Below are 17,081 nucleotides of genomic sequence, written 5' to 3' on the forward strand. Positions count from 1 at the left end.
ATCTCTTCCAAACTGGGTTCAAATCACTTCAGAATCTTGGGTGCTATTACCATCAGGGATATTTCATGGTCTGGAAATCCCTTCTTCCCTTTTCAGGCATTCCTCAGCCTTCTTGGGAATAGATCTCTCTTTTCTCAGAGGTTCTTCACTGTCTTTTGGCTCAAAGCACCATTCAAGCTGTGTCTCCTTGTGCTGTCCACAAACAAAACTGAAAGAAAGTGGGATTTGTTTCCCACACTTCAGGCATTATTAACATTTTTGAACGTTAATCAGAAGAAAAAAATCTCCAACAGGGTACTTGTGTGTGAAAACTGGTTATAAGAAACTGGAGAAAAAAAGCTGGCTGACAAGACTGTGAGCATTTGATAAACGTAGTAGTACATCAGGCTGTACAACTAGAAAGAACTGAAGATTGCACTGACAGATGCCCATCTTATACCCTGACTTCTGGAGATCTGCTATCAGATATCCGTTGGCTAGGAATGATGAAAAAACTCTGGAAGTTGAGCCAGTCGCTGTCTTCTGCATGGCAGGAAGACTCAAGAATTAGTACTGCAATACTGACTATGAAGAATATCTGAAATTACAGAAGGCGACAGCATAATTTTGTTTGTCAAAACACCACTTTCAGATGCAGACTTGTTTTGTAAGTGAATATTTATGGGTCAGCTGTGCTAACATCATGGACATACAGTTAATGAAGACAAGTAGTCAGACAGCTGTGCCTGTAAGCCAAGTCTTACTGAGGTGAAAAAGATGTGGTAAGATGTCTTAATGAGGTTCACAAGATTTGGAGCTGGACAAGTACTGCATTCCATCATGAGACTGAATATGCCAACAAAAAATAAGGCAAGTTATAGTTGATACTAAAGCAATAGTAGTTCCATTTGAGGGGTCTATATTAGAACACCGAACGTTCAAACGAGTGTTCTAATATCAAACCCTATTAATCGAAAATTTAAAACATCGAACATACAGAACAGCAAATTTTTTCCTAGGGAAAAATGTGCTGTTCCAAAGCGCACACACAACACAAGCACACCAAACAAACAGCAATCCACACACATACACCTAAACCTGCACTAAACTATACATACACCACTAACTATCCACTTACCTTAACCCAAACCCTAAGGTCCGTCACTATCGCACACTTACCTGACCTGCTCCCTAACCTGCCCTAACCCTCACGTCCACACAATCACACACTTACCTGAATCCAACCCGTAACTTTCCACCACAGTGCTGAAAATACCAAATCAACAGAAGGGGCAACCAAATTCTTTCCCTAGGAAAAAATTCAGTTTTTTGTTTCTAGGAAATTTTCAGCATTCGCTGAAAATGGGTCAATATTAGAACACTCGAAATTTTGAACGTTCGGTGTTCTAATATAGACCTCATTTGAGATACCTTAGCTGCTGAGTAAGACTGCCTTAAAAGGCAGAAACCACCCTGGACATGGAATAATGACAAAGCAGTGATGTTTAAACAACTGGTGACTCCTGTATTCACTAGCTTTAAACATTATTGTGTTAGCACTCTGGAGAAAGACCTTAATATTTGTTTGATGTTATGGAGGAAAAGCAGGCATCTACAATTTGGACCACTTTCTGTGGACAGACTGCAGAGCTGTCTGGAATTCACAAAACAATGACCATGAATGGATTTCTATCTTGAAACAAACTGTTAGCATTTGTGATGTTTGTCTGAAGTATAGCAGACCCAGGTCTACGCCTTTTTTGTTGGCTTGTCTCTGACCTGCGAGTATAGTGAGGCGGTTTTATGAACTTGAGCTTGGCATCAGTCAAGTTAAGCATCTCAGTTCTATAAGCATTATCCAAACAGAGGCCATTACGAATTGTAAAAATATTTATTAATTGCTGCTTAAGCCTCAGAAGTTATTCAGCAGCATACCTATCAACTTTCCAGATTTTTCCCAGAATGTCCAGATTTTTGCCTTATATTTTTGGCCTGTTTCTCATAAAATTGTTTACTGGAAAATCACTAGGAAATCATTGATGACTGAAATCAGAAAATAATGGCAGACATTTGGGTTTCAGAATGCATATCCTTCAAATATTTATGAAAATGCAAAACCTGTTAGTCTGTCAACTTTCTAAGTTTGTAAGAGCAATATTAAAAAAATATCCCTATTTTTTAGACTTTGTCCCCCCCCCCATTATGTGTGGCTTTGTCCAGATTTCTTGCCCTAAGAGGTTGAGAGGTGTGTACAGTAGAAATGCTGTAAAAGTCAGTAATGTAATTAGTGTTATGACTGAGAACTTCAGTACTGCAACTATGACCATGGTGACATAAAGCTTTTGGAGAAGTGGGATCCAAAAGAAAACTGACACTAGTGAAAATAATGTTAAAAGTAAACGCTAGTAGTTTATGGGACTGGTAACAGAAAATTATATGCAGAATGTCTGTGGTTGCAGTCCATATCCGTGTGTATTTGATTAGAACCAAAATCTATCTTCACTTCTGATTGATAAGTTGCCTACTCACAGAAGACCAAAAGGAGCATAGCAGTAGGAGCAAATATTTCAGCATTGCATGCATCAGTTAGAGCATTTGCTGAGGTTGAATTTGAAGAGCACAGTGGAAAAAATTTCATACACATTAGAAACACCAACGTGCTGTAAATGAAAGTGTAAGATGTCGGGCAAAGTATACTGCAGAATGGCTGACTATGCAGAATGGAAAGGTCCCAAGCTGTCACTAGCTTGTATGGAGTTGTAACGTTAGTGAGGCATAGGAATATTTGTATAAGGCTGCATCATTCGAGGCTGCATTTTGGAGAAAATGCATCCCTGCCAAGTTGGTGAGTACCCTCAAAGAAATTCCGAAAAGGGGAATACTGAAAACAGTGTAGCTACAGGATATGAAGGACTTTGAAAAAAAAAATCCCAAAAGATTCACCACAATGTGCATCAATGTCATCATCTCCTTTTGGGCATAATTTGTCATAAACAGTAGGAGGTTCATTCCATGGGCAGTGAGTTTGCATTATTACAAGGTATGGAATTCCTTGTAATGCTTATGCCCACCCTCCATGGCAGGATGTGTGGGAAGATTGTTTGTCATCTGGCAGAAGCATCACTCTACTGTTATCACAAAAATATATCATAGTTAGGTTAAGATGAAGGATTTCACAGGTTGGTCCTGCCATGTTTTACTAGCATGAGTGGAACAGTAACATCACTGGAGTACTTATTTGCCATGCAGATGACTTTGTGTGGGGTAGCTCCAGTTATTCCATATATGAAAGCTTCCCTTCAGTTTGGTCATAAAGAACATGACAATGTTTGTGTCACTAGAATTAGGTGCTGTTGATATAACGTGGTTTTTGTATACAGTGAGAACTGCTTACAAGTCTTCATTCTATCGGCATGGGGCCTTCAAAGGCAGTAGAGCAGTACACCCCACCCTGCCTTACCCCAGTTTTGATGTACTTGTATCCACAGTAGGGCAAATCCTCTAGATGTTCTTCGTTCCACATTGCTGCAGTCCTAACAATTGGGTAGTCCGCTGTCCAGTCGGCCCGAATACCAAAGTATAAGGCTGACGTCGGTCAGGGCGCATTAGACTGACGTCAGTACGTCAGGGTACTAATGCGCATGACCGACGCCATATCCCCAGTCTTTTTTGCCGCATGGTCCGATGCAGAAGCAGTTTTGCGAGTGCAGGTTGGCGTTCTGAAATTTTCTGAAGTCGGAGTTTCAGACCGAATCAAAGTTGGCTAAGTACCCGTTGGGAACATTTTGGTTTTTTCTTGCCTCAGTATTTAACCGGATGTCAGAAAAAGTGAATAACTGTATTTCTTGTGGGAAACAGATACCTCATAGGGATTACCATACCTTGTGTATACCTTGTTTAGGGCCTGAGCACGACGTTGTTGGATGCCGCTCTTGTGCTAGATTTAACAAACGCACTATTAAGAGACGGTTAGACTGTGCCAGGTTAGTGTTTGGGAAGCGTTGTAATTATAAAATGCCGTCGGATGCTCCGACGCCCGCTTCGTCCAAAAAGCGCAAGGACAAAGCAGTGAAGCCTAGGGTTGATGAACCGGCAGTCCCAGACGTCGGCTCTTTAGAAGGCTCAGTGGAGCCAGAGGTTTTGCCAGGAGTCTCTTTGGAGTCTCAGGCTGAGACTTTACTGTTGCAGGATGTGCCTTCTCAGGAAGTAGGCCAGGCTGAGGGGGCTTCTCAGGTAACTGTTCTTCCCTCTCTTCCCAAGGTAGTTAGAGCTTCTCCTTCTGTTTCCAAAACCTCTTTGAGAGGTAGGCCAAGTTTAGCTTCAGTGGGGGCTTCTCCTAGCACTTCAGGTTCTGTGCCTAAGAAACATATGCTTAAAATGGCAGAAGATTTAATTACTCTGATTAGAGGTTCTATGCCCCCTCCTGATAAGAGGCCTAGGGTGGAACCTGAGTTTGAGAGTTTTGAACAGTGTTCAGAGGCTTCTGAGTCTTCTGCGGAAGATGTACAGGAGTTTCCTCCTTATTCTGATTCTGATGTGGATGATTCCACTCCTACAGCTTCTCCTCCTGAGGATTTCTCATTTTCAGGAACTCTGCATTCCATGAGGGAGCACTTTAAATGGGAAGGCCAAGATTACTCTGATTCTAGGAAAAGGCTTAGGGAATTCTTGTTTTTACCCCAGCATAGGCCCTTAGCTATACCTCCTGTGTTGAATGTGGTAGAAGATGTTTTTGCAGAGGCTTCCCTGAACCCTGATTCCTTGCCTCCTGCTCCTGTTAAACCTGATAGGTACTATAGGGTGCCTGAGGCTCATAAGTATCTTTTTAAGAGTCCTAGGGCAGACCCGGAGACTGTTTCTCAGGGACCTAAAGGTGTTAAGGCCTCTGTTGTTAAAAACCCTGTTCCCACTGATAAAGAGGCAAGGGCTTTGGATAGATGGGGAAAGAAAGTGTATACTTCTTCCACTTTAGCCATGAGGGCGTTGAATTGTCAGTTTCACATGCTAAAATATCAAAATTATCTCCTTTCACAATTGAAATCTAAAGTGGATGCTTTGGCGGAAGGTATTGAGTGTAAAGAGTTGCTGGATTTAGTTCATGTGTCTGAACAAGTGGGTAAGCATTCTTTGCAATGTGGTTTTGATGCTGTACAGGCCTCCTCGAGGGTGGCTGCCACTAGTTCTGTTCTTCGCAGGCATGCCTGGTTGAGGGATCAGAATTTAGCTGAGCATGTTAAGACAAGGATTTTGGATGCTCCTTTACAGTCTGATGTGTTGTTTGGTTCACCTGTGGAAGCAGTTTTGAAGAAAATGGAAGACAAAGCTAAGTCTATGCAAACTGTTAAAGATTTTTTGCAGGTGCAGCCACCGAAGTTTAGTAGAAATTGGCCTACTAAGGGATGGACATATCCTGCTTATGATTCCCAGTCTAGGGGTAGGTCTAGACGTGGTAGGGGCAGAGCTCAAGGTGCTTTTAGGCCTAGAACAGGAGTTCACCTGCTCAGACTTCTGGTGAGGGCAGGGGTCAGTCCTTTCGTAAACAGACCCAATGACCTGCCTTTTCAGCTGCCAGTAGATTCTCGTCTGGCAGCTCCTCTGGGAGGAAGACTGTCTCTTTTCAAAGAAAATTGGGATTTAATTACTCAAGACAGATGGGTGTTGGATATCATTCACCATGGTTACAGGTTTTATTTCCATACATTGCCCCCATTCAAAGGCATGCCAGACGTTCCTCCTCCACAAAGGAAAGAGGCTCACAAGCAAATTTCTCAGTTCCTCCAAATAGGGGCCATTCAGCCAGTCCCTGTCTCAGAAAGGGGCCTAGGATTTTATTCTCGCCTGTTCCTAGTACCAAAGAAGGGGAACACGTGGAGACCAATTTTGGATTTATCTATCCTCAACACTTATCTGGACATTCCCAAGTTCAAGATGTTGACGTTACAACAGCTTTTACCTCTGCTGGGCAAAGATCACTGGATGGTAACTTTAGATCTCAAGGAAGCTTACCTTCATGTGCCTATAAGACTAAGTTGCAGGAAGTATCTGCGTTTCGAGCTGGAAATTCTCATTATCAGTTCTCTGCATTGCCCTTTGGCTTATCTACTGCCCAGAGTATTCACAAAGGTTCTGGCTCCAGTGATAGCTTACTTCAGGCTAAAAGGAATTCAAATCTATCCTTACTTGGACGACTGCCTGATTCTGGCTCAAGAAAAGGAAGACCTTCTACAGCATCTGGAATATGTTATAGCAGTGCTAAGATGCCTAGGGTATTCTGTGAACGAAATAAAGTCCAGTCTAGTACCCTCTCAAGACATGTGCTTTCTGGGTGTGAGACTGAATACAGCAGCCCAGATGGCCTTTTTAACCCCGGACAAACAAAAGAGTCTATCACTTTACTTCCATCAACTATCTCATCAGTCCGTGCTGACTGCAAGGACAGTCCTTCAAGCATTAGGGTTCATGGCATCTTGTATTCTGGTGCTTCCCAATGCCAAACTGCATATGAGGAAGCTACAATGGTATCTCAAATTGTATGGACACAGCACTGCCAGGATTTAGACACTGTCATTCAAATAATACCTTGCCTTCAAAAAGAATTTTTGTGGTGGGCTCAGGAATGTCACCTAAACAAGGGACTCTCTGTGACCCGACCAGAGGCGAGTCAGATTTTAACGACAGATGCCTCGGACATTGCTTGGGAGCTCATCTAAATGGAAAGTGGATACAAGACAAGTGGCCTGCCAGACTACAGCATCTACATATCAACATGAAGGAGATGTTAGCAGTCCAGTTTGCATTAATGGCTTTCAAGGAGTTACTTCTTCCAGGGCAGGTGTTGATTCTAACAGACAACACAACTGTCATGTGGTACATCAACAAACAAGGGGAACACATTCTTATCCTCTATGCAGGCAAGCAATGATTTTATGGGAGACAGCGCTCAGCTTGCAACTAACTCTTCAGGCAAGGTTTCTGCCGGGAGCACAGAACTCCTTAGCAGATGTGTTAAGCAGACAAATCATGGATCCCCACGAGTGGAAACTGGATCTTCATGTATTTCAGAAATTGACAGTGTCATGGGGAACTCCAGACATAGATCTGTTCGCTTCTCCACTAAACCACCAGCTGCCAAAGTTTTGCACAAAGGGGTTTCATCACACAGCTTGGAAAGTGGATGCTCTGTCTTTCAGTTGGAAAAATCTTCATGTGTATGCCTTTCCACCTCTGCCTCTTCTTCCAAAGGTGCTCTTAAAGGTCAGACAAGACAAGCCAAGGATGATTTTAATAGCTCCAGATTGGCCTCGGCAACACTGGTACCCACTACTAAGGAGTCTGGTAAGGAAGCCTCCATGGCCCTTACCTTTGATTCCACATCTGTTATCTCAGAAGGACGGTCATCTGCTCAATGTCAAGCTTCACTCTCTTCATCTGACAGCCTGGCATATTCTGTGTTGAAACACAGCAGGTCTCAACTTCCTCAACAAGTTTTAAATGTGATTATGGAAGCTAGAAGACCTAGTACAAGGAAAGTGTACGCAGAAAAATGGAAGAGATTTTTGTTTTGGAGTACAGCAAAGAATTTGGAGATTTCTGAGCCTAATCTGAGTGTGGCTCTTCAATATCTTACTGAGTTATTGGACAAAGGTTTGTCCTTCTCTTCCATTAAGATTCATGCTGCAGCAATTTCAGCTCACTATGATTGTGACCCACCATTGTTTTCGCATCCTTTGTTCAAGCAGTTTCTTAGAGGGGCAAAGAATATAAGACCCCCACGTAGAGCTCCTACTCCTGCTTGGGATCTCAATTTTGTGTTGGAAAAACTTACTCTACAACCTTTTGAGCCTGCAGCTACTGCTGAATTGAAATACTTGTCATGGAAGACTGCTTTTCTGTTGGCTATTACTTCTGCAAGAAGGGTGTCTGAATTGCAGGCCCTTATGGCAGTTGAGCCCTTTTGATTTTCCATAAGGATAGGGTATCATTACGTACTAATCCTTCTTTTATGCCTAAGGTGGTTTCTAGTGTGGCTTTAAACCAAACTATTCATTTGCCTACTTTTTATGCAGACCCCCAAAATAAAGGGGAAAAGATTTTGCACACTTTAGATGTGCACAGGCAATTGCGTTATTATTTGAGCAGGACTAAGGATTTTAGGCAGTCTCAGCAGTTGTTTGTTTCTTTTGCTTTGAGTTCGCAGGGCAAGCCTGTGTCAAAACAAACTATTTCTAGGTGGATTGGGTTTTGCATTGCATTTTGTTATTCCCATCATGGCAAGGAGATTCCAGCTGGGATTAGGCCTCATTCCACTAGGGCTACTGCCACTTCAACAGCATTTCTAAGGGGTGGCAACTAAGGATATTTTGGAGGCAGCTACTTGGAGTTCAGTGCATACTTTCTCTAAGCATTATCACCTTCCTCTCTATTCTAAGTCTAGGGCTGGTTTTGCCACAGCTATTTTGCAAGGCATGTTGTCAGCTCCTGCTACTTTATGATTTACCAGCCTCCCTTACCTCTGCTTTGGGATTCTACCCAATTGTTAGGACTGCAGCAATGTGGAACGAAGAACATAGTACAGTTTTGTACCTACCATAAATGTAGATGTTCGAGGATCCACATTGCTGCAGTCCAATTTACCCTCCCTCCTTCCCCTCTGTGTTTAGGGGTGGTTGTGTAGGTGAGGTTATATGCTGATATTTTTGTATGGATTGTACATATTTTTGGTGCAGGTATATTGGGCCTTGTCTTTTTAGGGTCTTCTGACATCTGGGGCAAGAAAAGACTGAGGATATGGCGTCGGTCATGCGCATTAGTACCCTGATGTACTGACGTCAGTCTAATGCGCCCTGACCGACGTCAGCCTTATACTTTGGTATTCGGGCCGACTGGACAGCGGACTACCCAATTGTTAGGACTGCAGCAATGTGGATCCTCGAACATCTACATTTATGGTAGGTACAAAACTGTACTTTTGCCAGTCAGGGTCAACCAAATATTCAACTCGGATTCTTCATGTCTGGCATCCAGCATAGAGCATACCACCATAGAGATTATTCATAAAAATGGACAACTCTGTTCAGAAAATCTGTTCTACACAAGAAGCTTTAAAATGTAAATTCCAGGGGCATAATAAATCCTGAAACTGGTTGCTTTCTGTGATACTTTACATGTAAACTTACCTGATGGTGATACTTTGAAAGTCAGGCTGCATGTCGCACAGAAATTCTGAAAGTTAATTCTAGAATATTAGTGGACATACTTGGAACATCTACAGTGACAGCAAATTCCTAAACAGCTATACTTTTCTAATTGTACCAGGTAGTCTTTGAGAAATTACAGCATGGTGAGACATCACCAAATAGTAAGGGAAGAAGCAGGGATGTAAGGGTACAAATGAGAATATGAGGCTTAGGACATAAAGCGGCAAAGGATCTAGAAGAATGGAAAAAATAAAGGTAAGAAGGGGAGCCAGGAGTTTAAGTAATAAGTGTGAGATATGTTTTTACGAAGGAAGTTTTCACATTTATAAAGTGATATATCTTTATTTATTTTGTGTATAGAAACATTCCACACTCTTGGGGCGGATGTGCTGAAGTCATTTTTGTTCATGACTGGATCTAAGAGGATATCCAGGATTATTTACTTAGTGACTATGTTAAGATGATGACATGATCATTTGATTACAATCAGCATCTCTTGACTTAGTAGTCGTCTGGTAAGGATGTCATGCAGCATCATGATGTTAACACTCATTTCATTAGGCTGCTGAAATTGTGCCCTAGAAGCATTTGTGGAATATCCTCTTTCCAGTTGTATGGCCATCCATTGTAAAGGACTACCTTCTGTATCCAGAACTACTTTGTTATGGTTTGACATCTGCCTCTAAACTTTACATCATTCCCAACATGCAGATAGGAACTTTGCTTAAGATTGATTCACCTGTGTGACTGCACCATCCCTTTCGCTGACTAGCTTCCATTGTGTAAAAATCTATTTTTTGTTCTATAATTTATTGGATTGCCTACCAGGCACACAATACAGTGCATAAGCTGTGTGCTTTTTCATTTTAATTCTGTATTGTTTCTCACTATCAGCTTAATCATTGTGCTTGACTGATTCTAAGAATTCATTAAATAAGCTCAAACATATTGGAATAGTTTTTATTATAGACACCTGTTTTACATAAGTAAAAGTAAAAATAGACCTTTTGTGGGCACTGTTTGCATTGTACTGCAATATACATTTTACCTAAATATGTGTACTTTCTTTTTTTTAGGATGAATATAATAACCCAACAGCAACCCATGCAAATGGAAAAGTTATTGTAAGAATTAAAAGTAGTAATGAAGACTCTGAGATTCCACAATTTGTGGGAAATACTAGCACAGTAGATTTTCCTATCGGTAAAGGTCTGGCAGAAATTTCAGTAAGTATAAATTTATATGAATAACATGTCTTGATTTAGAAATGTACTTTCATAAATGCACAAAATGAGTTCAGTAGAATTTCAGAGAGGGTGTGTGTATTTGTGTACGTGTGTGAGAACTCTCGCTCACTTTTTGTGTACATCTGTATCTATCTATATCTATAGCTATATTTGTTTTTCTGTGTGTATACTATATATATATATATATATATATATATATATATATATATATATATATATATATGTGTGTGTGTGTATGTATGTACGCGTGTGTGTATATGTATATATATATAGATCTAGGACATTTCACCAAAAGCACATTTCACCGAAAGTCAAATGACCGAACACAAATCACTGAAAGCAAAATTCACTGATACATATTTCACCGAAAGTTGTATATGGCCTTGTCCCCACTGTAGTGCGACCCTGGTGTTGGTATATATAGTAGGGGGGTGTGGGGGGCATAGTCCCCCACATATTTTAAGTATATATATATATCATGTTTGGAAAAGAGTAATATATTGCAAGTATGCATGTATATAATTAAAAACATTTAAAATATGTGGAGGGCTATGCCCTCCCACCCCTCGATGTGGGGGGTGGTGCCCCCATCCCCCCGACTATATATATACTAACTCCAAGGTCGCACTATAGTGGGCACAAGGCCATATACACCTTTCCGTGAAATGTGTTTCTGTGAATTGAGTTTTCGGTGAATTGAACTTTCGATGAAGTGTTCTAGATCCATATGTATTTTATATATAAAATACACTCATACAGGCATACACATTGAGAGAGATGCACCTGTATGTATGTCTCCAGAGGTCCAGCTAGATATTCATGCATCCATTCCTGTCCCCCAGTCTGGCACCCTCCTTAATTTTAGTTGAGGAGTTCCCCCCCCAAAAAAAGAAAAAGAAAACTTATGCTACAGTTTATGCCACACAAGGAATGCTACAGAACTTCATTTCTGACTGGAATTGTGTAACTGAAGACTGACCAGGGTCTGCTAATCGAAGCCCCTAACTCTTTGGACCCAGGGCGGTTATACCATTCACCCCACCATACCTATGCCTATCTATATTATTATATTGTTTATCTCCCCTTTGGAATTCCACTCCTCATGGGTGAGAATATTTCATTACAGCCATCAGTATGGGAAGCCATTAAATTTTTTTTTAATGGCTTTAAACCTACTTACTTGGTGGATGGACTTGCAACTTTCTTCACCACATGGACCACTGCCTCTTTTGTATTCAGATGCATGATTCTGTGTACCTTTGACAAAGGCCATGGCAAAGTGTGGTCTTCATAAACCAGACACACACACCTAGGTCACGTTTGCATTTGCTACCTGTTCTCCAAGAGATTGTGGCAACCATGATGTGCTCCATCCTACTTCCCAGAATAAATCCACGTGTCCTATCCTCATCAGCAACAACAGGTGCCTGATCTACGAATCAAAATTATGTCTCCTGGTTCATAGTCAAGGCTTTATTCCTTTACGCCATTGGAGTTGGCTGCTAAACATGCCATGTTTTTAATGTCACATCCAGTCTGTGCATGTTTCATGTTATGAATCTTAATCTGTTTCCTTGGTGTGGCTGAATGGAGCTCTTATTGCAGCCTCAGTGAACCACATATAACTGATAACCCTAGTAGTGCAAGAGCCAACTAGTGAAGGATGTGAGTGAGTGGCCATTGATGGCTTACCCATTTCATGGAGAGGAGGTTATAAGATCTGAGTGCCTTAGCACCACCTTTGGCAGGACATTCACTGGTTTACTTGTGAACTGAAAGAGACATGACTTAACGTGATAAATAATAATGAAATGCAGTGTGGTAGGGCCTGATATTTGGAAGCCCCCCCCCCCAAGGATTGCAGGTACTGCCACAGTAGTGTCCTGTTAGTTTGCCAGTGGATAGCAGATTAGGATGTACAAAAGGCATAGCAAACGCTAAGGATGGAGCCACACCAAGTTTATTCTGACTTTCATTCTTAGCTCATGCTGTTGTCTGTCCTTAGCTTTTGACAGCCTTACTCACCCACTCTCCCACTCCTCAAACAGTCCTGTTCCAGGAAGCAAGCAAGCCAAACTTTTGTGAAATTAGATACAGGCAGAATTTTGGGATGTGGTAGATGTTCAGAGCACCACAAAGCCAAGAAGATGCGCACACACTTAAATGTATATATGTGTATATTTTCAAAAAGCAAAACAAGCAGTCTCAGCAAGCTACTGGTAGGCAAACATTTAAAAAGCAAATTTGATAAAATAAACCACAAAATGGCGTAGTATGTAAACTTAAAAATAAGAAAAATGCCGCACCAATAGCCCCAGCCAAACATTTATTGACTACTGTGATGAAGAAAATATGGACTGGAAACAGTACTGTAGCTATTCAACAAAAAGAAGTTCAAGCTTCAGACATGACTTCCAGTAACCTTGAGGAAAGTATAAAGCAAGTACATACAGACCTGACTAAAATAAATGAAACAGTGATGGAGTATATCAACTCAAACAATAAAAGGCTGAAAAAAATGGAAAAAGCTTTAAACAGATATGCAAATGGGGTGATAAAACTGCAAAATTCAGAGGTCGAAATGAAGAAATGACTGGCTGAATGAGACCATAGAAGAAGAGATGTTTCAAAAAATAATAGAATTAGAGTTCAGAGCACTTACAGAAAACATGAGATTGTATGCTGTACCTGAGAAGCTGGAAGGGATAGACTCTTAATTTTATGAAAGCAGAAATAATCCACTAGACTGGTATTCCACCCAGGAATTGTTAATTGAATGGGAACATAGTGTGTACACTCCACACCTGGCTATGAGAAAACATCCTAGATCTTTAACAGTAAAAATGCAATCTTACCATCAAGCAAGTCTCAAAAGACTTCATATTGAAAGGGTTTTATTTCATAATTTTTTTAGTACCAAGAAAAGGAGCAGAGGAGAGACCAATTCTAGACCTGTCTACATTGAACTCATACCTGAATGTTCCCTCTTTCAAAATGCTGTCCTTTCAGATGCTTCTTTCTTTCATTCCACCACAGGCTTTCTTAATGTTATTGGATCTGAAGGATGCTTACCTACGCATCCCTATCTGTCCTTCCTGCAGTAGATTCCTCATTTTTTTCTCTTGCCCCTCGCATTTTCAGTTTACTGTTGTGCCTTTTGCGCTTTCCACAGCCACAAGAGTGTTTCCAGAGTGCCTAACACCTGTAGTAGCCTTATGTTGCATTAAAGAAATTCATACTTTCCCATACTTAAATTACTTTCTGATCTAGGCTCCTTCTCCAGAATTCCGTCTTCAGCATCTTCAGATCACACGTCACCTTCTAACAGGTCTGAGTTTCACCATAAAGTGCAAGAACATCACTCGTGGTTCCTTCACAGGACCTGTTGGTCCAGAGATGCAGACTAGGTGCAAAGAAAATTCATGCCATCCTTCTCCAGGAGAGGATTCTCATTTTGTCCATATAATTCCAAGACCTTTCTTCCACAGCTCATTATTCCACAAGGGAGATGCTAAGAATCTTGGTATTCATGTCAACCTCCATTCTGGCCAGACTTCACATTAGGAAAATTCAATGATATCCGAAATCTGTGTGGTTTCAACACTGCCATCCCTTAGACACTGTGATCCCCTTCCTTCCTTGCATGAAGATGGAGCTAGCTTGGTGGAAGGCACAGGTCATCTGCATCCCAGGATTACCTTTCTTGTCTCCTTTTCCCCTTCAGCCTCAGTAAGCATGGGGCCCTGAATAGGATGCCACTGAATGCAGGGGAAATGCCAAGTCCAGTTCATAAAGGAACACATCAACCCAACAGAAATGAAATCTGTGCTGCAGGCCCATCAGACCTTTTCCCACATTGGAAAACCAGGACCCTTCCAAGTGTTCATAGATCACACCACAGTCTCAACTCTGTCTTTCCTCCAGGGATATTTCTCAAAGTGCAAAGGGAGGCACCCAAACTCCTCCTGCTGCTCCATTTTGACTGAGGCAACATTGGTCCTCCCTGTTTTACCTTGCAAAGGGAAATTAAAGGAAAATCCCTAGCCCACCCAGATCTGTCAGTCTCTCAGTCTGATTGTAGACAATCCCACAAGAGGCTAGGAGACCCACTACCAGAAAATCTTATACTGCTAAGTGGAAGCAGTTTTTTTTCTGGTGCTGTAAACAGAGTAAGGAGTCACTCTTAGCACAGGCCCCTATGGTTCTGCAATATCTCTGCGAACGTCTTTGATCAGACTTGGCCTATTCTTCTGCAAAAGCTCATTTGTCTGCTATTAATGCTTTCCTTTTTCTTATTCCTCCACTTATATCTTGGTCACTTTGTGACAGCTCTTTTTACTTTCTGTTGCCTGAGTTGTGCTAAAAGTTTTTGTGCTCTGGTGTTATCAAAAAACAGTTGCTTAACAGCAATCTTTCTAAATTCATGTATATTATTGAGGTAATCCCTTATTTTCCACTTAGCATTCTGCAGTTGATCCTGTTCTTGTTCTGTGAGATTACCCCTAGTCTGCAATACTTCAACATTTGTCAGTCCCTCTAAATAATTCTTAACCATAGCCCCCTTTTTTATTTCCACCGTATTGTTAAACTCCACCTTAATTTTATTCCACTCCCTAGCTATATTTTCAGAAGTAATTTCTATCCTTTCGAATAGCTCCTGAATAATCTCCACTATCCATTCCTTAAATTCCTCTCTTTTCAGCATATAGGTGAGAAAGTGCCAGTGTCTCATTTTTTATTTCATTACCATGTGTTTTTATTTTAGTTATTATTGGCACATTATCTGAAAGAGTTATTGGGTGCATAGCAAGACCTTCAAATTAAATGCACATGTTCCTGTGGAATGTAAATTCTGTCTAGCACAGCCCAATTTTTATATCTAATATGTAAATTCACTCTGAACTTCTGTTATTGAATTCACATCTTCCATGCCAAATACTTTCATAAATGTCTTCAAGAATCTTCCCTCCTTTGTTATACTTGCCCTTCTGGGCCCCCCAGACACATATTCACTGCTGCAGATCAAATTCCAGCCACATCTATAAGTAATATTCCTTGCTGAAAACTGAGTATTTCTCTCAGAATTTTCATAAGCTCCATTATAGCAGTTCTAGGTAGAATTTAAATACATGCCAGTGTATTCCTCCTCCCTTGCCAGTAGCTCCTTAGCACTACAGTATGCCATTATTATATTTTTATCCTCTTCTTTCACTATTGGAGCTCCTGTTGCAATTAATATAAGTACTCCTCTTTTCCTTTTGTCTCAGATATTCTGCTGAATAACCATTCTAAAAACCTTTCTTTATCAAATTCACATGTTCAGTTATTTCCATATGTGTCTCATGTAACATAGCTTTTTGCACTCTCCATTTTTTAATATAGTTCACTATTCTTTTTTTTTAATTTATTTGAGAGACCATTGACATTTAAAGACATTCCAGAAAAAATCATTGTATTAAAAAGTTGTTGTTCCCACCTTTTATGTATAATACCTTTTTGTTAAATGCCTCACTCCAGCTTTTGTGTTACATGCATACATCTTTAGGCAGGTTGAACTTTTATATAGTTGCTTCTTGTAATATCCACTTGAGCATATGTCATATCTTACAAAATGTTGTTTTATTGAAAGCCCTCAAACAAAAAAACAAACAATCCCCAATACCCCCTTAAAACCTATTAATTTAATGCTAACACACAAAACTGTGTACATCTGTAAATTTTGAAGTTTTACCCATCTAATAGGAACATCTGCCAGACTGACTGCCACACTCAAAGACTTGAGTTAACCTAAAAGAAAGGTTATCCATGCTAAGATGCATGGTCCAGCCTGTGCTTCTACTAAGTGCTTACTGGTTTTGTCTTGTCTTTATAGCTCTCCCAGCTGGGAAAACCCCTGAATGCTTTCAGGGAACATTATTTCCTACCCAGTTTTTCTTTTCTCTCTTCTTTTTTCCCCAGTCCAATCACTCTCCACCAGGCTGTAACCAATTTCTCTTTATCAGATTGTCTGCATGGAGTCATGAAGGGCCAGCTACAGAATTACTGCTAAGCAAGCGTTCATTTGCTAGAAAAAAGACTTATAATATTCAGTATTATTTTTCCTTCACTTGCTTTTTATTAAGCCAAATCAGTTTAAGGTCCTTAATCCAGTCATTCCCCCATGCAAGAATGAGAAAAAGCATATTGTTTTCTTTTGTCATGCTCTTGTAACCAGGCTTTTTTTTAACATTGCAGTGTCTACATTTCTTTACTGCGGTGGTGGTGCTGTGGTAGCGTTGTCACCTCACAGTTAGACTTTGCCCGTTCGATTCTCAGTTAGAGCATCTTCTGTGTGGCGACATGCGTGAATGGGCATTCATTCGCTGAAGGTTGTGCATTAGGCCCGACAAGCCAGTATGTAAAAATCTACTGCCAATCATTAGCTGACCGGAGTTCTGCTGTGGCGACCCTGAACTGGGAAAAGCCGAAAGACACAAAAATGTCTACATTTCTTTAAAACTGAACAAGGAGAAAGAAAGGAAAAAACATCAGCACCTATTTACAATCATCACCACACTTAAAAAAATACTTTATAGCATGCAAAGAAAGCCATACACCACAAAAATAGTACTACAAAGAAAAAATGTTTTCTTTACTTAGCTAACTTTTTCCCCTCAGC

The 17,081-nt window shown here is 40.7% G+C and overlaps 1 protein-coding gene across 1 annotated transcript in view; it reads left to right on the forward strand.

Annotated features, from left to right (window-relative positions):
• The window catches only part of SMCHD1 (structural maintenance of chromosomes flexible hinge domain containing 1), a 3,546,415-nt gene that overhangs the window by 2,740,588 nt on the left and 788,746 nt on the right, over positions 1-17,081 (forward strand). The window contains exon 37 of the mRNA XM_044065561.1: positions 10,253-10,402. Coding sequence (XP_043921496.1) covers positions 10,253-10,402 — 150 coding nt within the window. The remainder of the gene's footprint in view (positions 1-10,252; positions 10,403-17,081) is intronic.

The sequence above is a fragment of the Protopterus annectens genome, chromosome 3.part0 (assembly GCF_019279795.1).
Source record: "Protopterus annectens isolate FY-2018-M chromosome 3.part0, PAN1.0, whole genome shotgun sequence".
Lineage (NCBI taxonomy): Eukaryota > Metazoa > Chordata > Ceratodontiformes > Protopteridae > Protopterus > Protopterus annectens.